The 26,048-nt window shown below is 44.2% G+C and overlaps 2 protein-coding genes across 3 annotated transcripts in view; one reads left to right on the top strand and one right to left on the bottom strand.

Moving 5' to 3' along the window:
• Window positions 1-830: 830 nt before the first annotated feature.
• On the bottom strand, window positions 831-15,262 carry PRR19 (proline rich 19). The gene is made up of 4 exons (XM_060257852.1): window positions 15,095-15,262; window positions 6,623-7,642; window positions 3,482-3,639; window positions 831-2,330 (listed from the first exon to the last, which is right to left on the bottom strand). Exons 1-4 carry the CDS (start codon window positions 15,120-15,122, stop codon window positions 1,200-1,202), a joined length of 2,337 nt encoding a protein of 778 aa, XP_060113835.1. The 5' UTR covers window positions 15,123-15,262; the 3' UTR covers window positions 831-1,199.
• A 6,519-nt stretch (window positions 15,263-21,781) lies between these two features.
• The window catches only part of LOC132586039 (zinc finger protein 271-like), a 29,742-nt gene continuing 25,475 nt past the window's right edge, over window positions 21,782-26,048 (top strand). The window contains exons 1-3 of one of the 2 annotated variants that reach the window (XM_060257961.1): window positions 21,782-21,901; window positions 22,778-22,885; window positions 24,496-24,569. In XM_060257961.1, the coding sequence (XP_060113944.1) occupies window positions 21,835-21,901; window positions 22,778-22,885; window positions 24,496-24,569 (249 nt within the window). In that variant the 5' untranslated portion in view covers window positions 21,782-21,834. The remainder of the gene's footprint in view (window positions 21,902-22,777; window positions 22,886-24,495; window positions 24,570-26,048) is intronic. The other variant, XM_060257962.1, reaches the window with a different exon arrangement.

The following is a 26,048-nucleotide window of genomic DNA, read 5'->3' as shown; positions in this document are numbered from 1 at the left end:
AGGTCACAGGAGCAGAGCTCCAGAACCAAAACATATAAAGCAGACAGATGGAAACCTTCATTGTGCCACTGTGGCCACATAGGAGAAATTAACTGAAAAAGTATGATTTGCAATACTCCCTCTAAGCTGTGGAGTCTTGTGAGCAAAAATTCTACTTTGTGAGCTACAGGCATTAAAGTTGTGAGCTACTGCATAAATTAGCTTGCTCTGGGGGCATTTTTTTCTGAGCTAAGACAAAAACGTGTGAGCTGGAGGCTAAAAAATTGTGAGCCAGCTCGCACTAAGCTTAGAGGGAACACGGGATGGGAGTAAGGTTTTATGATGACAATTAGAATTCAAGAAACATTTTAAGGCGGGGGCTGAGCTGATATAATTTCGTATACCTTCCGGTGATGTCAGGGGTGTGTGGTCAGATGTAAACGAGTTATGCCAGTGAATTGTGCTAATGAGCTCTGGCACCTCTTTTTCTACAAAATAACCCCTGTGTATAAAAGCATATAAATTTTCCTTATTAAACAGGTACTAACTTTGCTGCAACTTTCCTTGCTTTTATCACTGGCACTGATCAGCATTCTGGCCACAATCATTCTTTCCCCCAAGTCAGTGCTACGCAGGGTCCGTCCAGAATCCTTTTTAAAAAATAATGTAAGAACAGCCTACGACCCAGAGAGGAGGCAGCCAGCACACACCGAAAATACACAAGGGATGGAATGCAAACAAATCTAGCCTAAGCTGAACTGTAAATGGTTGCTGCTGAAGAATTCTGATGTGTTCCAACCCCAGCGACTGAATTCAACCCTTTCACTCAAAAATAAACAGCGAAATGGTACTATGTTTGTGAAACGTAGCAATTTAATGGAGTGAGGTGATACTATCAAGGTAAAAGCACTGTGAGTACTAAGAGACAGCCAGCCCACGCCTTCTGCTTGCCAAGCGCTGACTCCATCAGGAAAAGAGAAATATTTTTCATAGGGGACGCTCAGCCATGTATGAATGGACCAAAGAAAACTGCTTTAAAAGGGTGGATAGAAATGATAGAATTAAGCGAGAGGGAGAGGAAAAAGAAGAAAGAGTTATGGTTAAGGTAAAGGCGAGTGGTTTAGGTAAAAGCAAATTATATCCTTGGCTGTCCAACTCTTAGAGACCTAACAATTCTTTGGAACTATCTCCTATTACAGGATGCAGTTCCTTGCACTGTTTCAGTACAGCTTCATGCGTGGGAAGGACCAGGGCTCAGGGCTGGACTGTCCCAATAGATGGTCCTGCAGAGTGTGGAACGGGGACTGCTTATTCTCTAGAACCTCCGATGGGGGGAAATATGACATCGGCAACTGCTGGAAGAGTCGCAACTGCTGCAATTCTTCCATTTGGCTTAGCCTCTCCCAACCGCAAGCCTGGATCCTGGAACTGGAGCAGCCTTTCTCCGTGGTTCCCTGCATTCTCATGGAAGCCTCCGATGGTCCCCAGAATGGGTAACTGTTTGAGATTCTACCTGGTTCTAAAGCAGCTTTCTGATGGTGGGTTTTTGGCTTTGCCGGTCCAGAGAACACCCAATGTCCATTCAGGGGGTGTCTGCCAGGCACATGTAATTTTGACTGAGGGTTTTGCCTGTGTAAGCAGCAATTCTGCTCAGGGCTGACGTTGTACAGCTGGAAAAAGTCATCTCGGTATGAGTTTGGCTCCCTTAAAGAGGATGGCTGAGCTAGAAAGGGACAGCCCAGGGCTCGCGGAACATTGGGACTCCAGATGCTTTTTAAGACATCAAAGGAAGTCTGAGACTCAGAGGCGGCTCTCTCTGTAGATCTGATCCCCACCCCCAGAGTCTGGGAATCCCATGGTTTCTGCGAAAGATGCAGCCTATGGACTGGAACAGGCTCTGCCTCCTGTAAGCTCCACTGCTCTGATCCGAGCTCGTTAACATAGGAATACTGCTGGGAATCTACCACAGGGAACTGGCTGGGACATCTGTTATCCTTGCTTCCATTGGCCAGACTCCAGGAATCCCAGGTACCGGAAGACGAGTAATGCCTTTGGGATGCAGTCTTCTTTTGTAGCGGTCTGTAGGCTACCTCGGCCCTCTCTTGTCTGCTTCTGGGCTGCCGGGGAACATCTCTCAGCCCTTGATCCCAGGGCCACGTGGTTTTGAGCAAAGTCTCCCACAGAGGATGTCTCTCTGGAGCGAGGGAGCTTTGTGCGGTTGAATTCGCATGTTGGGAAAATGGACTACGAGGGTGGGGCTGGACAGCTGCCAAGCCAAAGCTCTGCTGGTTAATTCTATCCGGCTCCACAAAGAAGTCCATGTCTTCTCCCGGGGACGGTCTCTCTTCACCCTGCACCAAGCAAAGAAGCAACATGTTTCAGAAAAGTCAGAGATGAAGAATATATGAATGCTGTTGTTTGGCTTACAGAGATATCCCTCAGCCGGCTGCTCTCTAGGTGGGCACTGGAAACCACTTAATTCTAGGCTACGGAAAATATCTTAAAGCATGGCTCAGCAACAATCAAAGACACTGTAGTCTGGCTTTAGAAGAAAATGATATTGGATTTCTATTCTGCCCTCTGCTCTGAATCTCAGAGTCTCAAAGTGGCTCACAATCTCCTTTACCTTTCTTCCCCACAACAGACCCTCTGTGAGGTGGGTGGGGCTGAGAGAGCTCTCCCAGAAGCTGCCCTTTCAAGGCCACTCTGCGAGAGCTATGGCTGACTCAAGGCCATTCCAGCAGCTGCAAGTGGAGGAGTGGGGAATCAAACCCTGTGAGGAGGGTGGGGCTGAGAGGGCTCTCACAGCAGCTGCCCTTTCAAGGACAACCTCTGCCAGAGCTATGGCTGACCCAAGGCCATTCCAGCAGCTGCAAGTGGAGGAGTGGGGAATCAAACCCGGCTCTCCCAGATAAGAGTCTGCCCTTTCAAGGACAACCTCTGCCAGAGCTATGGCTGACCCAAGGCCATTCCAGCAGCTGCAAGTGGAGGAGTGGGGAATCAAACCCGGCTCTCCCAGATAAGAGTCTGCCCTTTCAAGGACAACCTCTGCCAGAGCTATGGCTGACCCAAGGCCATTCCAGCAGGTGCAAGTGGAGGAGTGGGGAATCAAACCCAGTTCTCCCAGATAAGAGTCTGCCCTTTCAAGGACAACCTCTGCCAGAGCTATGGCTGACCCAAGGCCATTCCAGCAGCTGCAAGTGGAGGAGTGGGGAATCAAACCCGGCTCTCCCAGATAAGAGTCTGCCCTTTCAAGGACAACCTCTGCCAGAGCTATGGCTGACCCAAGGCCATTCCAGCAGCCGCAAGTGGAGGAGTGGGGAATCAAACCCGGTTCTCCCAGATAAGAGTCCGTGCACTTAACCACTACACCAAACTGTCACTCACTGTTGCTGTCACCACATCCCTCGCCCACTGGCTACACTTCATTCCCCAAAATTATCTTTTCAAACTAGTCTGAGTGAATGAAGAGTGATGCTGTCTAAAGTTTCAGGGTGCTCACCGTTCTTACAGCTGTTTGTGCAAGACTGGGAAGGATGGGGCTGGTAAGGAAGAACAGATCTCGACTTCTCTTCTTTTTTGGAAAAATGCCCTGACTGGAGTTCCAGCTGCTGCCACTGGATTTTGATTCTTGGTCCCTTCCGGCTGGGGTCCTGAAATCTAGAGGGAGAGAACAAAGGAAACTGGGCCTTTCCATCCAGAGTCACAAAATCTACAACCAGAAGTCTGTCAAACTAATAACAGAACAAAATTTGAGTCCAGTGGCACCTTTAAGACCAACAAAGTTTAATTCTGGGATAAACTTTCAGGTGCATGCACACAAAAGCTTATACCCAGGGCCAGACTTTGTTGGTCTTAAAGGTGCCACTGGACTCAAACTCTGATCTTTTGCTTCAGACCAGCACAGCAACCCACCTGAATCTAAAGTCACTGACAGTTTGGACAACAAGCCTTCAACACAGCACAAAATGGCTTGTGAGGCTGGACAAAGCAGGAAGCTTAATGTGAGTTTTAAAGGGGGGGCTGGTGAGGCTGTGGTCCTATGTGGTAAGCATAGATAGTTAGGGTTTTTTTGTTTTGCTAGCTTTGCTAGTAGTGTGCACCATTTTTGTTTGTATGTTATATCCAGGATTTGTTCTGTTCTTAGTAAAAAATTTTTTTATTTATTTTTGAAGAATTGCAGATTTATACCCTGCCCTTCTCTCTGAATCAGAGACTCAGAGCGGCTTACAAATCTCCTATATCTTCTCCCCCCACAATAGACACCCTGTGAGGTGGGTGGGGCTGAGAGAGCTCTCACAGCAACTGCCTTTTCAAGGACAACCTCTGCCAGAGCTATGGCTAACCCAAGGCCATTCCAGCAGGTGCAAGGGGAGGAGTGAGGAATCAAACCTGGTTCTCCCAGATAAGAGTCCACGCACTTAACCACTACACCAAACTGGCTCTCTTTTGTACTTTATATCTAGCCTGGTCCAAGTTTGTATAATTAAAAAAAAAGGGGTAAAGGTAGTCCCCTGTGCAAGCACCAGTCGTTTCCGACTCTGGGGTGACGTTGCTTTCACAACGTTTTCACGGCAGACTTTTTTACGAGATGGTTTGCCATTACCTTCCCCAGTCATCTACACTTTCCCCCCAGCAAGCTGGGTACCCATTTTACTGACCTCGGAAAGATGGAAGGCTGAGTCAACCTGGAGCCGGCTACCTGAACCACTTCCACTGGGATCGAACTCAGGTCATGAGGAGAGGGCTCTGACTGCAGTACTGCAGCTTTACCACTCTGCACCACGGGGCTTGTTTTTAATCTTTCTGTTCCACCACTCTAAAGGGAAAGACCCCTTCCTAAGTACTTGCAGGGTATTCCCTTGAATGACCTTTGATTAAAAAATATTTTTTTCTCTTTTACCTCCACCAAACCCCAGATATTGTGGGTTTCATATTGAATGAAACCAGAACTCTCCTTAGAAGCTAAAATGACTAAACTGGAGCTATTGTACTTTGTCACATCGGGGGGGGGGGGGGGGGGGGGCTGTACAAAAAGCACAACAGGAACTTATTTCCATATTAGGCCACACACCTTGGTGTCACCATTGTTTTGCGCAGGGCTTTTTTGTAGAAAAAGCCCAGCAGTAACTATTTGCATATTAGGCCACACCCCCTGACGTAAAGCCTGCCGGAACTGCATTTCTGTGTTCCTGCTCAAAAAAAGCCCTGTGTCACATTCTGAGAAGACAAGAGTCACTTGAAAAGATAATCTTGCTCAGAAAAGTGGAAGGCGGCAGAAAAAGAAAACCCAGCGTGAGATGGGTGGACTCAATCAAGGAAGCCATGGAACTCCGTCTGCAAAACCTGAGCAGTGTTGCTAATGTTAGGACATTCTGCAGGTCATTAATTCATGGGGTCACCAAAGCTGGAATTGTCTTGACAGCACTTAACACACACAACAGGAAACAGGTAGAAAGGGTCAGGATGAGGCCAAATTTAAAAGTCATGTTGAGATCTCTGATGGATAAAAAGTCAGTGAAGGGGTTTGAGAAAGGGCATCACAACTAGCTGCAGCCACACCTAGCTGGATACAGCCACCATTTGCAACTGCAGTGTCTTATCCACATGGGACGATCCAGTGGCAAATGATTCCTATAACATAGCAATAGCATACACGAGTCATGTTTTTTTCTTTGTTCCAGAAGACCAAAGGTGTAGTCTTGACACCAGATCCTGCCAGCATCAGTTTCCTCTTCCAACCTGCTTCACATTCTAAACAGGATGCAGGTGAAAGAGAATGCAGATGGATTATGACCAGTGTTCCCTCTAACCGGAGTTAGTGAGCTAGCTGACAGTTTTTTAGCCTCCAGCTCACATATTTTTGACTTAGCCCAGGAAAAATGGCCCCAGAGCAAGCTAATTTACGCAGTAGCTCACAGTTTTAATGCCAGTAGCTCACTAAGTAGAATTTTTGCTCACAAGGCGCCACAGCTTAGACCGGGGTGTCAAATTCATTTGTTAAGAGGGCCAGATCAGACAAATGAGACCTTGTTGGGCCAGGCCATGTTGGGCCGAGTCGGGCCATGTGTGTAGCTATTTAAGATCAGGTAGCAGAGATATAAACTTTTTAAATGACACAGACAAACACAACTAAATATTTTTTTAAAAACCCTTAAAATAAAACACACTTAAAACATTAGCTCTTGTTGGTCTTAAAAGTCTTTGTATTTCTCTCATGGGATCCAAGGAACTGGGCAAAGTAAGCCCTGGCTTTTTCCCTCCCTCTCCAGGGGACCAGGAAGGGAAGGAGCCTCAGCCAATGGAGAAAATAAAGCTTTTGGTCTGTAGCTCCTGTGCAATTGAGCAAGCCTTGCAAAGCAAGCTGAGATGCAGAAGGAAGCGACAGAGGTAGAAGGAAGATGACAGCCAGTTGCTCAAGGGCCTGATAGGACCCTTGGCCCCTGGGCTGCATGTTCGACACCCCTGGCTCAGACCATGATTATGACCATGGCCTCAAAGATCTCTCTCTGCCTCATCTCCTTGACATCCGGGCTAGAGAGAAGTCCTGGAGAATTCGAAAGCTCGTGTGCAGTTTCTGCGTGCTTTTGGATTGTCCTCATAAAAGATACAACTTGGGTTTTTTTTTCATGAGACAGCTTACCTGCCTGGACAGCTCCACCCTTAGAACTGCCTGCTAACTTCTTGCACCGTGCCCAAACGGAAACATCAGGTAACTTTCGCTTCTGCTCTAAAAGGGTGCTGATGATAGCCTGACGCGTCTCGTTGATTAAGTTGCGCCCGGGGAAGATCGCCTCCAGGTTGAGACGCTTTTCCAGGTCATGAGCCAGTTCCCTGGCGAGAGATTTGGCATTGTGGGACTTGGATCCTGCCGGGGAGGCAGGAGGGACATTCTCCTTTTCATTTGCAACCACCGTGGCATTGCTCTGGCAAGGATCAGCATCTGACTGGTGATTCACCTCTTCAACAGCAGGTGCAACCAAAGACTGGGTTCTGGGATCCGTCGCATCTACAAGAGTTGTGGAACACTGTTCTGTAACCACTGCAGAGACAGCGGGTACGACTACAGGAAGAGAATCCTCATTCGTCCCACAGAGATTACTTCCACTGGATCCCAGCTGCTCACAGGGAACAGATATCCGATCAGAGCCAGTGGATTTAGCAACCTGGCTCTCTTCCTCCACCTGCATGTCCACCCCGCTGTCTCTTCGTAATGGGGATGCCTCCACAAAATCTTGCTTGCATCCCGGGTTCAGCAACCTCTCTATGTTAACAGATTTCACCTCCTTATTAAACATGCCCAAGTGCTGAGAGAGTCTGTTCTGGGTTATAATCACGCGTTTCGTGCCACTGATCCCTTTGAAGGAGGCTGGCTTGGCACAGTGGGTCAGCTGAGAACTCCAGAAAGGGGGCAATGCCTTTTGTAGCCCCTTGTAGCTGGGCCTCTGCTCCAGGACACTGTCAGTACCATTCCTGCCGAATTTGACATCGTTGCGCTCCCGTCTGGTTCTGCGGCGTTTGACCCTGATGGGTTTCTCCCCAGAGCTGTTCTGCTCAGTAAGAGATGCTTTCAGCTGGTGGCAAGAACAGGGTAAACCAGCGCTGCCAACGGGATGTTGGTTTCTTTCTCCCTTGCCACAAGGATTCATGCTGAAGATAAATCCTAGGGAAAACACACACAACAGTAAAAAGCCCATGCTAAGTTTTACAGCCTGATCCTCTCTAGGAAAAGTGACTAATGGGGGGAAACTGGGAGTGGGGAATGTTGTACACTGTTTTGGGTCCTCACTGGGGAAAAACATGTGGGGTAAATACAGGCATGCATGCATAAATAAATAAAGGAGTTTGTCTATGGAATGATTCACTGTATATCACAGAATCATAGAGTTGAAAGGGACCTCCAGGGTCATTTAGTCCAACCCCCTGCACAATGCAGGAAACCCACAAATACCTCCCCCCAAATTCATGGGCTCCACATTGCTATCAGATGGCCATCTAGCCTCTGTTTAAAAACCTCCAAAGAAGGAGAGCCCACCATCTCCCGAGGAAGCCTGTTCCACTGAGGAACTGCTGTAATGGCCAGGAAGTTCTTCCTAATGTTGAGCCGGAAACTCTTTTGATTTAATTTCAACCCATTGGTTCTGGTCCTATCTTCCGGGGCCACAGAAAACAATTCCACCCCATCCCCTATATGACAGCCCTTCAAGTACTTGAAGATGGTGATCCTATCACCTTTCAGCCACCTCCTCTCCAAGCTAAACATGCCCAGCTCCTTCAACCTTTCTTCATAGGACTTGGTCTCCAGACCCCTCACCATCGTTGCCCTCCTCTGGACCCGTTCCAGCTTCTCTATATCCTTTTTAATATGCAGGCTAAAACAAATTCCACATGTATTATCACCCTGAACATAATGGAGAGTTTACTAATAACTGGAGAGCGCAGAGGTGGGCAAATTATAACCCAGGGGACTCAAACGGCCCCAGGGAGCTTTTAATTCAGCCTTCAAGCTGTTTTCGAATCATATTGCTAGAGGGGCCGTACAGGCTGTCTAGTCCTGGGTGTCGAACTTATTTGTTATGAGGGCTGGATCTGACATAAATTCATGTCTTGTAGCTCTCAAACATCTGAGATTTATTCTATGTGACTCTTACGTTAAGCAAATTTGGCTGCCCCCGGCTTACACCCAGAGTAAAACTTTGTTGGGTCTTAAAGATGCCACTGGACTCAACCTTTGTTCAGTTGAGTATCAGATCTGCATCAGGGGTCTAGTATTGACAGTCAAAGCCTTACGCGGCCTGGGACCGACATACCTGCGGGACTGCCTCTCCCCATATGAGCCCCGAAGGTTGCTGCGATCTGCCAACCAAAATCTTCTGGTTATCTCTGGCCCAAAGGATGTCAGTCTTGCCTCGACCAGGGCCAACCTGGTGGAATTTCCAACCTGGTGGAATCAGCTCCCTATGGATTTGTTACCTTTCTGTAGGGCCTGTAAGACAGAGCTGTTCCGCCAGGCATTTGGTTGAGGCAAGCGGGCATCCTTCTCCTTATTGCCTACACCATCAGCTATCCTCCCCCACAATGATCCGTCATCTGAATTATTATATCTGGGCCATGGATTATACTCCAGCCTGCACTATGAGACCACCCGCCTTTGTTACATAGTACTGTGTTCTGTTGTTTTGTTTTTAATTGCATTTTATTAGTTTTATTGCATTTGACTGGTTTTACTTGGATGTAATCCGCCCTGAGCCCGCCTGGGAAAGGGCAGAATATAAATTTACTAAAATAAATAAATAGATATACTCTAGATTTAAATAAATATAACTTAAATAAATATATTCAAGACATCTTACAATTTAAAACAATGTTTGACAATATAACAGCCAGCATGCAGAAGAACAAAAATATGTATGCAATTGGAAAGCTTCCCCCCCACCCCTCTCCCTGCTGCTTTTTAAAAATCAGCCTGTGGCTGCCATTCTATGTCTTACTATTTGGGAGTCAATGCTGTTGAACGTAGTGGGGCTTGTATCCCAGTAAACACGAACAGGAGTGTGCTGCATGTGTTACCTTCAGTCATCAATATGATGAACATTTATAGCTCAGTGCATAGAAACCAGACAATATTTCATTAACCAAAGAGCAACAAGAGGCAGGCAAATGCTAGCTAGAACCAATCCAGGTGTTGTATCTTTGGCAACCTGGGGGTGTGTGAGAGAGGCAGAGCTGCAATTATTTATAGATCGGTTTTGCTGGCTGCTGCACAAGCTTCTTCTATTAAACTTTTCTTCTCATGTAGCACATAGCCAAATTAGCAAGTGATTGATCGATCGATCTATCCATTCATCCAGGAAAAAGCCCAGCAGGAACTCACTTGCATGTTAGGCCACACACCCTGACACCAAACCAGTTGGAACTGCATTCCTGTGTGTTCCTGCTCAAGAAAGGCTATCTATCTATCTATCTATCTATCTATCTATCTATCTATCTATCTATCTATCTATCTATCTATCTATCTATCTATCTATCTATCTATCTATCTATCCCTTAAATTACAGAAGGCCAGTAGTTCCTTAAAGACTAACAAAATTTATTCCTGCATAAATATCTGCAAGTCAGAACTCACTATACCAGAATAAATGTTGTTCATCTTTACCATGCAAACCGGAGTTTTATTTTGCTGCTTCAGGCTAACAGAGAGGCTACCCATCTGGAATTATCATTCTTAAATAAGAGTTCCCAACTTTGGCATGGGAAATTCCTGGAGATTAGGGGGCAGTGCCTATGGAGGAGTGAGCTCAGAAGGGAAGTGATGACAAAGAGTAGAAAGCTTTCTTTTCCTCCAGGAAATTGATCTCTGTACGTTGGAGACGAGCCCTAATGTCAGGCGAACTCCAGGTCCCACTTAGAGGTTGGCAAACAAGGGCTGGAAAATTCCAGACTTTGGGGGATGGAGCTCAGCAACGATATTAACATACAAAGCTGCCTTATACTGAATCAGACTCTCGGTCCATCAAAGTCAGTATTGTCTACTCAGACTGGCAGCGGCTCTCCAGGGTCTCAAGCTGAGGTTTTTCACGCCTACTGGACACTTTTTAGTTGGAGATGCCAGGGATTGAACCTGGGACCTTCCGCTCACCAAGCAGATGCTCTACCGCTGAGCCACTGTCCCTCCCCTATGATGCCATAGAATCCACTCTCCAAAGCTGCCACTTTCTTCAGGGGAATCCAGTCTTTGCAGCATGACAACCCGTAGGTGGTGACTGGAGATCTCCCGCTACTACAACCGATCTCCAGGTGACAGAGATCAGCTGCTTTGGAAGGTGAACTCTATGGCACTATGCCCCACTGAAGTCCACCCCTGCCCAAACTCCGCCCTTCTCAGGCTCCTCCACCCCCCCAAATCTCCAGGTGTTTCTCAACTTGAAGCTGGCATCCCTAGCTGTAATTCCAGGAGACCTCCAGCTACCACCTTGAGGGTGGCCACCTTAATTTGCAAGGGTGCATCTGAGCATGTACAAAGTTCCTTCTCACCGCTGAGTACCCCACTCAGCCTCTACGTCTGCAAGAGGACTTCCAAACAGGTCTCAACACCAGCACCGCTCATTTTGGAAATGCTGGAGGGAGTGGGAGAAAACTCTCCACCGCCATTTCAGGCTCCACCCCCGTCTCCCCCAACTGCCTCACACGGCAAGCCCCTGCCTCGCGCAAGCGCAGTTGACGTCCCACTTCGCCTCGGCCTGAGTCAGTTAAACACGCGAGGCGCGAGAGACCGGGAACTTCTTTCCCGCGCTTCCAATTGAGCCCCCATTCTCTCAGGCGGGCTTGACCCCGCCTGTACTTGGCGGTGATTGGTCGCCATGGAGCAATGTTTAACTTTCATTGGCTGCGTATATTTGGCTTGCAACTGAGGTGGGAAAACTGCTTCAAACAATACGCCCTCTAAGCCAGGCGTGGCCAAACTTGCTTAACGCAAAAGCCACTTTGAATAAACATGAGATGTTTGAGAGCCACAAGGCAAGAACTTCAGATGTTTGAGAACCACAAGACAGGAAGGGAGGGAAGGAGGGAGCAAATAGATGGGGGGAGGTGGAAAGAAAGCAACTTTAACTTTACATGCCTACTCCAAGCTGCCAGCTGGCTTGACTTGGAGAAGTGATTTAAAGAGACAAATGCCTTCTCCATGCTGGCTTAAGGGGAGGTGAGGGCTTTGAGAGCCACACAATATGTGTGAAAGAGCCACATGTGGCTCCCAAGCCACAGTTTGGCCACCCCGGCTCTAAGTTGTGGAGTCTTGCGAGAAGAAATTCTATTTTGTGAGCTACTGCATACATTAGTTTGCTCTGATCTGGAGCCATTTTTCCTGAGCTAAGACAAAAATGTGTGAGCCAGAGGCTAAAAAACTGCAAGCTGCTAGCTCACACTAAGCTTAGAGGGAACGCTGGTTTCAAGATGATTTTTCTAACCGAGATGTCTGATAGCTTTTAAGATTCAGGTGGGTGGTCTGAAGCAATAAAACAGTTAAAGTCCAGTGGCACCTTTAAGACCAGCAAAGTAGAATTCTGGAGATACGCTTTCATCTGCATGCACGCTTCATCAGATATCTGAAGAAGTGTGCACGCACACGGAAGCTTATATATCCAGTGAACCGTGGATGTGCATGCTCCAGGTTGCCAGCCTCCAGGTGGGGCCTGGAGATCTCCCACTTTTACAACTGATCTCCAGCTGGCAGAGATCAGCTCCCCTGGAGAAAATGGCTGCTTTAAAGGGTGGACTCTATGGCATTGGACCATGCTGAGAGGCCCCTCCCCTCCCACCCTCTCCCAGATGCATGCCCAAAGTCTACAGGTATTTTCCAACACAGAACCTAGCAACTCTTTCTGTTAACACCAGCAGCAAACACACTGAATGAGCTAAAACTGGGCAAATACTCCTTGGATGAATAAATAGAGAGCCAGGGTTTTAAAGAGCTTTTTTACCGTCAAATTGAAAAGCCACAAAAATAAACCTTCGTCAGTCATGCATCAAACCTCTATGGTCATGTGTTGCTGTGTGCATTCGACTGAATCAAGAGAAAAACAGTGTCAAGCCTTCCTGCCTAAATAATAGTGTGCAAAAGAGGGAATTTTAGATTGTGCACCTTCTCTCATCCCATCGCGACTGTTGTGCTTGCATTCTTCAGAGATCCGAACCTATTCGCCAGAGAATTTTGACATTTCACAGATGAGAATAGGGACAGAAATGAAAGCATTATTGCTTGGGTATGATCTACAGTGAACTAAAGGCTCCTTTCTTTGTTATCTGCTATATTTACTTATTCTAAAATAGTTTATCCTGCAGTGTTTTAGATGCCACGGAACTGCTTGTTCTTTAGTTAAAGATACGTTAGAAAATACAAACAGTCTTTCGATGGCTTAAAAACAACCTTGCCAGCATATAAAATGCATACATTGACTTGTGCCTGCATTAATGACAAGATATGTTATTACATTTAGTTATTTAGAAAATGAGTATGAAGGAGAGCCAGTTTGGTGTAGTGGTTAAGTGTGCGGACTCTTATCTGGAAGAACCGGGTTCGATTCCCCACTCCTGCACTTGCACCTGCTGGAATGGCCTTGGGTCAGCCATAGCTCTGGCAGAGGTTGTCCTTGAAAGGGCAGCTGCTGTGAGAGCCCTCTCCAGCCCCACCCACCTCACAGGGTGTCTGTTGTGGGGGAGGAAGGTAAAGGAGATTGTGAGCCGCTCTGAGACTCTTCGGAGTGGAGGGCGGGATATAAATCCAATATCTTCATCTTCTTCTGCTCAATGGAAAGACAGAAAGAAATGCTCAGCAATACAATCATACAAATGTGAAACAAAAATCCATCAATAATAAAGCCAGCACGAAAGCTAGAACTAAATTAACTAAGGGAATATAAACATAAAAATTGCACAAAGAAGTGGCATCAAAAATTGGAAGAAATTTTCAGCATAAACAGTATGCTGTTGCCACATAGCATTGTATGTGGTAACACAGACCTTACAACAATACAAAATGACAGGATACTTTCAATTAATTAGGCATAAGGAAAAGGAAAGGTCCCCTGTGCAAGCACCAGTCATTTCCAACTCTGGGGTGACACTGCTTTCACAACGTTTTCACGGCAGACCTTTTTACAGGGTGGTTTGCCATTGCCTTCTGCAATCATCTACACTCCCCCCCCCCCCAGCAAGCTGGGGACTCATTTTACCGACCTCGGAAGGATGGAAGGCTGAGTCAACCTGGAGCCGGCTACCTGAACCAGCTTCCGCTGGAATAGAACTCAGGTCATGAGCAGAGGGCTCTCTGACTGCAGTACTGCAGCTTTACCACTCTGTTTCATGGGGCTTTGTAATTAGGCATAAAGCTTTCAGTTAATTAGGAAGATCATGAGGCAGAGGGCAGGACGTGTTGCATCACTGCATCGTTCTCATGACTCTTTCTTATACACCTGGGGAAATGTTGATTGCCACTGTGGGGTCCAGAAGCAATTTTTCTCCAGGCCAGTTTGGCCAGGGAGAGATCCTGGAGGTTTTTTGCCATCTTCTGGGCATGGAACCAGGATCACTGGGGATGTGTGGGGGAGGTATTTGTTAATTTCCTGCATTGGGCAGGGGGTTGGACTAAATCAGGGGTCCTCAAACTTTTTAAATAGGGGGCCAGTTCACTGTCCCTCAGACTGTTGGAGGGCCGGACTGCCATTACTGTACAAGGCCGCGGGCCGTCAGTTCTCCGTCTTCTGCATCTCTCTCCCTTCCCCACACCACACACCCTGGCCTGGGAACTCACCTCACCTCGGTATCACCTCACATTCTGTCTCCACCGCCTCAGCCCAGTGCCGGAAGTGTGCATTGCTAACGCGAGTTTAGGTCGAACGTCACTTCCGGTCTGATTTTGCCATAACCCGGCGGGCCGCATAAACGTCCTCAGCGGGCCGCATCTGGCCCGCGGGCCGTAGTTTGAGGACCCCTGGACTAAATGATCCTGGAGATCCCTTCCAACTCTATGATTCTAAAAGCCCACATAAACAGAAATGTTTGATTCCGGCACGTAAATATCCTGCATGCTCAAAAATTAAATTTCTCTTGGCCCTCAAGAAAGTTGAACCCAGAAGAATCCTAGTAACTCCTAATAGTTTAGCAAAGGCAAAAATGGAAACATAATTGAAATTATTATTTTTATTTAACAAGAAAAAGGAGCCAGAAGTATGTTAACACAATTTTTGCCAAAGTTCTTATAGCTTGACTGGGCGGATGGATTAAAATTAGAGGCACACTTCTAGAGTTGCCAGCCTCCAGGTGGGGCCTGGAGGTCTCCTGCTTTGGCAACTGATCTCCAGCTGGCAGAGATCAGGTCTCCTGGAGAAAATGGCTGTTTTGAAGGGTGAACTTGGTGGTATTGCACCATGCTGAGGCCCCTCCCCTCCCCAAACCCACCCTCTCCTGGATCCACCTCCAAAGTCTCCAGGCATTTTTTAACCCAGACTTAGCAATCCTACACACTTCTCTGACAAATGAAAATATTTATTCTTATAATCAAACTAAATGCTGCTTTTGGAGAGAAATGTAAGTTTCCTGTTGTATTGGGACACGGTACCTTGCAAGCAAAGTTTGATCCGATTCATTGTCTGATTCAGGCAGAATTATTTTTTATCAGCTTTAAGCAAAACGTAGACAAACACATCAGTCAAAGAGAAGAAAGAAAACTTTTGCCTCCAGGAGTCCACATAGGAGAGGTGTTTTATTATTAACTGACTGATTTCCTAGAGCAGAGGTGGCCAACGGTAGCTCTCCAGATGTTTTTTGCCTACAACTCCCATCAGCCCCAGCCATTGGCCATGCTGGCTGGGGCTGAGGAGAGTTGCAGGCAAAAAAACATCAGGAGAGCTACCGCTGGCCACCCTGTCCTAGAGTGATTTGAACTTTTAGACAAATGCAATTTCCATGTTATTCATAGCTCAGATGACTTGTTAGCGCTATAATAATAAAAATTCAACATCCCTGTCAAGTGAACGTAATCAATCTTTTAATATCAATATTTGAACAGATAGTTGGGTTTACATGGAATGATGAATACCATTTATTACCGCCATACTCATAAAAACTCAGATCCTCAGTCCATGGTGTTTAATAAATATTTTATTCAAGAGACCACAAAGGGTTATAATACTAAGATGAATTTTCAGACCCATTAATATTTCAGTAGGCCTATTTAGCTTCTCGAATCTTTTTCCCCCTTGGTAGCACCGCAGTCCTGAACTGAAAATGCCCCAAACTCAGTTTTGGAGCAACAGTACCATCCTCTGTTGCATTTGGGGATGGTCAAGAAACATTAGATAAATGTTCGGTATGTTGTAATTTATAGGGCAATCCTAAACTGAGTTACCCCCTTCTAACTCCACTAAACTGTGGTGCTGGAAAAGGCTCCTGGGTATTCTTTGGACAGCTAAAGTGACAAACAAGCAAGTGTTGGAATGCATAAAACCAGACATGCCTTTGGAAAGAAAATGAGCATGGATGACCCTGGGCCAGGCAAATACCCTCAACTTAACCTGCCTCACACAGCTGTTGCTGTGAGGATAAAATGGATGAAAGGAGAATGATGTAAGCCACCTTGGGTATAAATGAATAAATAATACCTCTACTTAGGATTGTGTTGTTATTTTTCAATCCAAAGCCCCCACTGCCTTGTTGGTCAGCTTGGAGAAGGGACTTATTTCTTTAAACCGCTTTGCCCAGCAAAGCCAGCCAGCAGCTTGGAGAATACATTTTGAGTTAAAATTGCTTTCTTTCCACCTCTCCCTCCCAGTCTATTTTCCTGCCTGCCTGCCTGCTTTCAAATATCTGACATTCATGTCTTGCGGTTCTCAGACATCTGATGTTTATTCTTTGTGGCTCCTACAGTAATCAAGTTTGGCCACCCCTGATCCAGAGTATTTAAAACAGCCAAAGTTTGTGGGTATCCACAATGACCCAAAGCGAAATAACTTAAAACAGAAAGCAAGCTTTCAAGGTCTCTGGATCACTCCATCAGAATTCCCTCCCTTTGCTTTTTAATATGCTTGATGAAGAGTTTTGGAGAACTTGCAATCTTGCAGAGTTGTATATGATTTTGGTTGTTCCTAACAAGAGATATTACATGGCATTGGTTTCTGGGCACTTCACTAGAAGAACATACTTAGAAGGTTGAGAAAAACAGCTGATCACAATAGATAGCTCCTTAGGCTGACTACAACCTGTTCCGCCAATCAGTTTGCATTGTGCCCACTGCACGGTGTACAGGGTTTGTTATGATGATTTTCCTGATAAAAATTTTACTTGTTGGTTTACATGTTAGTTTCCACAAAACAAGTCACCAGGAATCACTTTAGGCTATGGAATGAGATACGCTCTTAGAAATAACATAACTGAAGCCATGTTGGATCAGGCCATGGTCCACCCAGCCCAACACTCTGTGTCACACAGCAGCCAAAACCCAGGTGCCATCAGGAGGTCCACCATCAGGGCCAGACTCAAGAAGCCCTCCCACTGTGACCCCCCAAGCACCAAGAATACAAGAGCATCACTGCCCCAGATTGCCCCAGACTGTCATGTTCTCAGAGATACCTGTGTTTTCTTTCTTTATAGTTTGAGTTTTTCCAGTAAAGGTACACATTGGGAGCAAGTCCCATTTTATTAAATGGGCCTTACTCCTAAGAGAGCATTTTTACGACTGCAGCTGGAACTTTCCCTACTGAACTCTGTGACTCACCCTAAGTCCTTGGGATAGGAGTCCCCATAATGGCGTCTACCAACACCTTTTATAGTGTTCACAAAGTGCTTTTAGAAAGTGGTCAGGGTGAGGTGAGGCTGTTTTAAACAAACAGGTCTTCTGGCTGGAATGTTGAAAAATTATAATTAGAAGTATACATAACCGTATACCCTGACCATTTTGTGGTTTGCTCCACCTTCTGTGGCAGCCATTTTGTGGTTGTGCTCACAACCCTGTGTCAGCATTCCAAAGGTCCCCACAGGCTAAAAAATTTTGGGAACCCCTGGGACAGGATGAACCTGAGAATAGCAGTCAAAATTAATCACATTTTGGAAGTGACACTATTGCCGGGCCTTGTAAATTGTGAAGAATGTTTAAACCACAAAAGCAGAGAGGTTTGCAATTCATAAAGAGAAGAGCAGACCAGTGCTTTCTTATCCACTTAGATTAGATTTCTATCTCTATTTCCCTATTTATCACTGGGGAAATTGGATGGACAAGTTCTATTCCACAGCTAGAATTCAGGACAGCAGCTGGCTTTTATTGTAAAGAGGAAAAGATGGCTATAGAAGCGTATTGGGAGGGGGGAAGTTATTTATCTTAATTTATTGTTGGATCCCAGGTCACAGATGAGGAGTAAGAGCTTGATTGCCTTCCCAAATTGTTCAAAATACTAATTCACCCAATATTAATTTGGGTTTATTAGTCCAATGGAGCTGCACTGACACCCAGTGGCCACTGATGGCAAAGCAAAGCCTTTCAGCAGCGCCCTGATGGCGCCAGGCGAGAAGCAAGGTAGAACTTCGGCAGGTGAAGTTTATTACGGAGAATAATAAAGCTGCACCTGCCGAAATACCTCTTATTTAGAGCTATCATGAGCCCTTATTTTTTTTCCTCTGGGGTCTTCCCCCGCTCCTAGACATTTTGTGCACTAAAAACGCACGTAGGGTTCATTTTACACAATTGTCATTCAAGGCTTTTTACAACGTTCGTGCGAGGAGGGTCAATGCACTTTGCACATGCTCAGAGGCACACGCCCCCTTTTAAAAAGTTCCCTCGTCTTTAAATCAATGTCAGCTGTACTCTAGACTGAGGCACCTCCCGCATACACATTGTGGGAGTTCGCCTCTTATTTCTTTCCACCCCCTCCGTCTCTGCCTGTCATAGGACGCTGAACCCCATCCCTTCGAGATTATTCCCCCCATTTCTATTCTAAAACGGACAAGACCCTCCTTTCCCTAGCGCTGAGGTAATAATCACAAGCAGCGCGATCTGTGTTCTTATTTTTTCCCGCGCTGCCCGACGATTGGCTGTCATTTGCTGGCGCTCGTCGCTGATTGGCCGTTTGCTTTTGGCGGGCTTCGAGGGCGCTCTGAGGGGAGAATTGTGCTTGAGAGTGGAGAAGAAGGCTGAGGGGGGAAGAGGAGAAAGGGAGATAGACTTGGCTGGACCACAATTTAGCTGGTCTTTTAGCCCTGAGGGATAAATTAGGACAGAGCAGTCCCAAACAAAAAAAAAAGGGGGGGGGGGATTTCCAGCTTGGATTAGAAGAGTGGGGACTGTTGTGATGGATGGTAGCTGAGGGATTTAGCATAGCTGACTGAACTGTTTTAGGAACTGAGGGGAAAGGGACTGAAACCCAGGGATTTTTTTTGTGGGTGGGGGGAGAGATGTCCACTGGGGCAGAAGGTCAGGGGTTGGGGGAAGAAATTGCAGATAAGTCTGAGGTGCAGGGGGTGAAAGGAGAGACCTCAGACAAAACTGGAGCCCAGGGGCATATGGGAACTCAAAATGAATGTCAGGGAGCTATAGAAGAAAAAGAGATGGAGGAAACTGATCCAAGAGATCTGAGAGAAAAGTCTTTAAAGGACGAGGCCAGTGAAGCCTCTCCTCCTCATTTTCCACTTACAAAAGCCACTGAGGCAGGTGGGGTGGTGTCAGGTACCAAAAAGAGAAACTCAGGGGATAAGAGCTCCACAGAGAGGGGCAAAAAACAGACAAATAAGAAAAAAGGGCAGAAACCCAAGGTGAGGGATGAAATGGGTGAGATGTGGGATCTTGTGAAATAGCCGTGACATAAATAATTTGAATGAGAATCTGGGAAGAAGGGAAATAAGATTTACAATGTAGTCCTAAACACGCCCTTCTAAATCCCATTGACTTCAATAGATTTAGAAGGGTGTGACTCATAGAACTGGACTGTTACTGTGTAGCTTTTGCTAGGAAGGGCCCCACAAACCTGGAAATCCTGACTTCAGGGAAAGGGTATGGGGTTTGAACATTTAGGACTTGTGCAAATGGTAGATTTGCCCATGGCTTGTTTAATTGTAGAAACATAAAGTTGGAAGGGACCTCCAGGGTCATCTAGTCCAACCCCTTTCACTATGCAGGAAATTCACAACTATCTCCTCCATGCACACTCAGTGACCTCTGCTCCATGGCCAGAAGATGGCAGAAAACCCCTCCAGGATTCATGGCCAAACTGGCCTGGAGAAAATTGCTTCCTGATTGGCATTTCCTTGGGAGTGTAAGAAAGGGCCATGAGAATTAAGCACTGATGCAACCCTTCCAGCCCTCCTTCTCATAATCTTCTTAATTCACAGAATGAGCACTGCTGTTAGATGACCTTCTAGCCTCTGTTTAAAAAACTCCAAGGAAGGAGAGCCTACCACCTCCAGAAGAAGCCAGTTCCACTGAGGAACGGCTCTGTCAGGAAGTTCTTCCTAAAGTTTAGCCGAAAAGTCCTTTTGATTTAATGTCAACCCGTTGGTTCTGGTCTGACATTCTGGGGCACAGAAAACAACTCTGCACCATCCTCTGTATGACACCCCTTCAAGTACTTAAAGATGGTGATCATATCACCTCTCAGGGTGTTTTTACACTGACAGTTTGTGACTATTATCACATTGGAAATTCACCTTTTACATTACCTAATGTTCTCGTTGCTGCCCAAAGCATCTACATTTGTTTCGGTGAGATGCATTTTGAGGCTGCTCCTGCAACTGTTTTTCTCGACACTAGTTTTGATCTGGTCTTTTCTCTACAGGCGTTTCAAACTTGTAGAAGTTTTCATGCGTTTTAAGAGATTCCTCCGAAAGCCACCACAAGGTGCAATAATTTGCATGAGAACTGACAGCACTTGAAATTTTTACATATCATTGCTTGCCTCATCTAGTAATTTAAATTTGTATTGTTTTTGCAGTGTTGGCACGATTTCCAAGCAATCCTATACATTTAACTAATCACTGGTATTCCGACTGCCCCAAATTGAAACACTTAAATGTAAAAGGAAAATAATTAAAGTGTAACAGTGGCAGGTGATTTGAAGACTCAAACTCTGGATCAAACTGAATGTAAAAGCACCCCCAATCTCCAGGCTAAACATATCTAGCTCCTTCAGCCTTTCCTCATAGGACTTGCTATAGCAAAAATAAGTGGAGCCAAATGGTGCAAGGTTTTCACACAATGATTGCTCTATTGGTTTGTGCCAGTGCTGCTGATCCTGATAATTTCTGGTCTGCCAGTTGGACTAGCAGGGATCAACTAAATTTTTGTCCAGGTATCAGGAGCATTATCCCCACCACCACCTTGATTGACACCACTCCTCAAATCTTCCACCTGGGTACATTTTTTGTTACAGTAACATGCAGAGAAAAATGACTTAAAAACAAACAAACCCTTTCAGTACAAAATTTGAGTCCAAGGGCACCTTAAGACCTACAAAGTTTTATTCTGGGTATAAGCTTTCATGTGCATGCCTGCTTCTTCAATGGAAGATCTAAATCAGGGGTATCAAACTCATTTGTTATGAGGGCTGGATCTGACATAAATGAGACCTTGTTGAGCCGAGCCATGTTGGCCCGGACCATGTGTATACTTATTTAGGTAGCAGAGATTTAAACTTTATAAAGGACACAGACAAACAAGCTCTCCTTTCCCCCTTCCTCCCCAAGGGAGAACCCTCAGCCAATGGAGAAAATAGAGGCTTTGCTCTGTAGGTCCTGTGCAATTGAGCAAGCCTTGCAAAGCCAGCTGTTATGCAGAAGAAAGCAAGATATAGGTAGAAGGAAGCAGATGACAGCCAGTTGTTCAGGGGCCTGGTAGGAGCCCTTCAAGGGCCTGATTTGGCCTCTGGGCCACATGTTTGACACCCCTGATCTAGATTTTTTTAAAAAATTACTCTAATTTCAACTGGATACTCTGCTTTAGTGCATATTACTAAATTAAGCTATAACATTATATAATAAAATAGAAAATATTCATTAATTTGGGGTACAGACCTGAAGGAAAAGCTGTTTCTTTTTCATAAAAATTTGCTAAGTGGTACGTGAACGGGTGTAGTTTTTCAGCCTACATAGCAACTTCTGAGCCTTTGTTGTCAGCTCTATTAGTTAATTGCACATTTAATCTGTGTTTTAAAAAATACAATTGGTATACTGATTACCTTTGTAAAACCTGTCTGCAAAACATTTTTAGCAAAATCATAAGCCACAAAATGTATAATGTCCCTTTTCCTTCCCTTACATTAGGCTGATGATGCTTTTAAAGAGCTATCCATCTATTTCCCCAAAGAGCAATGGGCTGAAATGGGAGAATGGGAGAAAATCCGCTATAAAAACATGAAAGAGAACTATGAATTTATGACTAAACTAGGTGAGAGGAGTTACTGGAAATGAAAAGAGGGAGGAAGAGTAAAATAATGAAATAATTAAGATTGTCATTTGCAAAATAAATTGAACATAGCTAAAACCTTTTAACGTTTATTTGTGGGAAAATGATCCTGCAAGAGGCTCATCTACATTTATTAATGTTGGACAAATATGTATTTTATATAGTTAGGCCACCACATGCTGAAACAAACATGCCAATTGCTTACATTATTATTACCCTTACCTAACTGGATTACATCATTTAGTGTGTATTAACATTTGAAAATACATTTAAAATGCTGGGTTTTTATTGTTAGGTAGTTAGAATCTGGAGACCAAACTTAGGAGAAGGAGAGTTTATTGAGAAGTTGTGAACAGGATGCTGAAACTGTATTTGGTAGATCTGGATTCAAATTCCTGCCCAAACATGGGATTCCCTTGGTAGCCTTGGAGAAACCACTATCTTTCAGCTTCATCTCTAAATCAGCATAATAGCAGTAGTGACCAATTTCATAGAATGCCGAAGATAATATTTTAAAACATGTTTTGTGTATTTGACTTGATTTATAAAGCACTTATTAAACTACTTTTGCAGTGTTCTGTTAGTATTCAACTGTGGCTTTATTTTGTTTAAATAAACAGGGATTATATTTCACCTTGCTAAATGTTCCTGAGGGTAGATGTATTCTTCCACTGATCTGAAGTTTCTCCGATTGGGTAGAGATTTCACACAAATGTCTGGCTTTCCTTCACAACAGCAGTTTGCTGGTGATCAATTTTGTATAAGTCTCTGTTAGGTACAGCTTTGTGCAAACATTTTTTTCAGTACGATTGTTTCAGAAATTACAAGACAATCCCTCACAATGGACTATTTTATTAGGTCTTCCTAATCCTAAACCAGCATTTATGTACCATGTGCAGCAGTCCAAAAAAACTGCAGGGAATGAGTCTTCTGAGTCAGATGAAGAGTGGACACCAAAACCTTTAGGTAAATGACAATCCTAATGTTTCTTTGATATAATGAGACATATGGAGTAATTGGCTGAAAGCCTCTCTTGAAAGACACCTCTGTGTATAAAAACTGCATGGAAGATATAGTTATCCTGTATCCTTTGATTGTTTAGTTGAGAGCTTGTATAAATTCTGTTTGTTTGTTGAATAGTTACAGTGTAATCTGTTTTGCCCTACAAATGTATCTGGTGGATATTGAATGTCTTCCTAGGCCATAGATAGTAGTGGAAACTAAAATAAATTATTCAAGACACTTTTTCTTATCCTGTTTCTGCCTTTACAAATCCTACTGCAAGAAAAGCAGCTGTCACTTTTTCTTTTCTCTTGACCACTGCTGATTACCCTGCCACAATCTGCCAGAAACATTATACTTGCCATTTTCTGAGGAAGAAAATTCACAAGAGGAGTGTGATTCTACTCATCTTACTTAGTAGTTGCTGGTGCCCTATACCATATTTTCTTTTGCATAACCACTAAAAGTCCACATTTACTGGGATGTATGGATATCCTCCTGATTGTCACATTACTGCACATAGATTGATTTATACTTGTGGTGAATTATTTTTGATGGGATTAAATTTTTACATGAAAATCAAGGCTGTAGCATCAGCTGGAAATTTACATTACACGTAACTGAACTACAATGAGTTTGTATGAGGAGTCAGGTTAATATAACCAAGGAAAGCTTAATGTGTAAATCCCCTATTTCCATCCATGTCTTTTATCACGCTGTTTACCTAGGCAACCCAATGTTTACCAATGCATGTATATATCATGGGATGCATTTCTGTGATACAGCAGTAGTAAACATGTAAGTGGAAATGCAAAAATAAGGGGAAGAAAAATATGAAATTTTATTTTCCTTTTGAATGGTTCTTATGAAACAGGAGAGTAGTGGAACCTTAAAGTCTAACAAAATTTATTCTGGCATAAGCTTGCACTTTATCAGATGCATAGATCTATCTCATGAAAACTAAAATGGCATAGATTTGTTGATCTTTAAGCTTCCACTAGATTTCTGTTTTATTTTTCTGCTGTAGATTAACACCCATCTGAAATAATCAAGAGAAATCTGTACAATTATTGTTTTTATATTTCCATAAACTGCAAGGGACCCAGCTACCAGTTCAAACACAAATTATTTGAATTTATAATGAACACATTCTGTTAAGCATCTTTTTTCTAAGTGGAACATGTTCATGCAAACACATCTGGAACCTTACAAAGGAAACGGATTTGGAGGGAAATGATAGGTGGTGAAAGCATTAAACATACTTCCCTCCATTATTCTGGTGGAAACTGCTACCTCCAACTGCATTTGCTTAGAAGTTGACATGGTGCTTTGTTACGTACATTCACATATAACGTGTGATTCTCATAGAATGGATCTTGCTGTATTTTAAACACTAGATTTAGAGCAATAGTACTGTAACTTTGTCAATATGACTGATGGGCTTTAACTAAAATATGAGGGAAGATCAGAATACATGTTTACTTTTTTGTTCTTATGATTATCATAGATATGTTTATATTCTCAGTAAGTAATATGTTTATTTTATTGAATATTTGCTCACATTTTATCCCCAGTTAAACCTTTTAGACTATCATATAATTTGAATAGCCTGAAAGAAGAAAAGAAGAAGAAACAGAACCATGACCAAGTAAGATCCTCTTGAATATTTGTCCATGTGTTTGTAATAATTTTTTTTTAAATCTGGATTGTATGTACTGGCATAGACTCTAATTAGTTTTAAGAAACATTTTGCTGACGTAAAAAAGACAGTGACCAATTTCACACTAGACCAGGGGTGTCAAACTCATTTGTTATTAGGGCCAGATCTGACTTAAATGAGAGCTTGTTGAGCCAGGCCATGTCGAGTTGGACCGAGTCATGTCGGGCAGGCCATATGTCTATCTATTTAAGATTAGGGAGCAGAGATATAAATTTTATAAAGAACACAAACACAAATATATATATTTTTAAAAACTTAAAACGTTAGCACTCATTGGTCTTAAGGATGCTTTCTTTGTATGTCTCCCATGGGATCCAGAGAACTGGGCAAAGGAAGCTCTGGTTCTTTCCTTCCTTTCCCAGGGAACTGGTGGGGGGGAGCCTCAGCCAATGGAGAACATAGAGGCTTTGCTCTGTAGCTCCTGTGCGACTGAGCAAGCCTTGCAAAGCAGGCTGTTATGCAGAAGGAAGCAAGAGAGAGGGAGAAGAAAGCAGATGACAGCCAGTTGCTCAGGGGCCTGTTAGGAGCCCTCCGGGGGCCTGATTTGCCCCCCAAATTGCATGTTCAACACCCCTGCATTAGACCTTTAATTCTGGTTTAGCCCAGTCCTCAAACTGACATTCTACACTAGAATCAGAGAAACCAACTCTATGATTCTATGATTTTAGTGTAGAATGTCAGCTTGGGGACAGGGCTAGACCAGGATTAAAGGTGCAGTGTGAAATTGGTCACTGACAACAGTAGGGGTGTATGATTTCTGTCCCAAGATTTTATTTGACAGAGCGAATTGTTCAGAATCATTAGCTTTCAGGGGAATTATTTGGGTTTGGATTTGCAATTATCACATAAATTTTCAGACAATTTAGGAATCAAATGTTTCAGAGAGTAAACTAGGGATAACATATTAAGCATCTCACTGTGATCTCTATCTCATGACAGTTTATGCAGCAATTTGTTAGTTAGCCTTTAAGGTGCTGCAAGACTTCCTGTTATTAGAGGCTGATATATTTTCTTATGGGGTTTTCAAAGTTTCTTTCTCCTCTTAGTTATTTTAGAGGCTAGGAAGTACCCTTAACAGTGTTACAGTGCTGAACGCTCTTTAATTTGCAGCGAACAAACCTGTTTTGATAGGTAAGAATAGAAGGCTTGTTTCTAATTATTTTATTAAAATTATTGATTGATTTTGAACACTTGTTGAGAAAGGAACCTCACATGAATTGATTTAAAACATGATTGCTGAGAAGGAAATAGTGGATATATTTATACTGTTGCTGATGACATTACTCTTGTTCACGCATACGAACAATCAAAGGGGAAATGTAGGAATGCAGCCATTAGTGTATTTTAGCAGGTGACTGAGAGGACAATGCAACTTTTTTTCTGTGAAATTAATGAATATCTCCAAAT

This window comes from Heteronotia binoei, chromosome 17 (genome assembly GCF_032191835.1).
Source record: "Heteronotia binoei isolate CCM8104 ecotype False Entrance Well chromosome 17, APGP_CSIRO_Hbin_v1, whole genome shotgun sequence".
Classification (NCBI taxonomy): Eukaryota; Metazoa; Chordata; class Lepidosauria; order Squamata; family Gekkonidae; genus Heteronotia; species Heteronotia binoei.
The sequence above is the reverse complement of the archived record's forward strand: the minus strand, read 5'-3'. Positions and strand labels throughout refer to the sequence as shown.

Coding starts and splice junctions, on each gene's coding strand:
- PRR19 (XM_060257852.1), bottom strand. CDS start 15,122: ATGAATCGGATCAAACTTTGCTTGCAAG. Junction 3,640..6,622: donor GGGTGGAGCTGTCCAGGCAG/GTAAGCTGTCTC, acceptor CTCTCCCTCTAG/ATTTCAGGACCCCAGCCGGA. Junction 2,331..3,481: donor CACAAACAGCTGTAAGAACG/GTGAGCACCCTG, acceptor TGCTTGGTGCAG/GGTGAAGAGAGACCGTCCCC.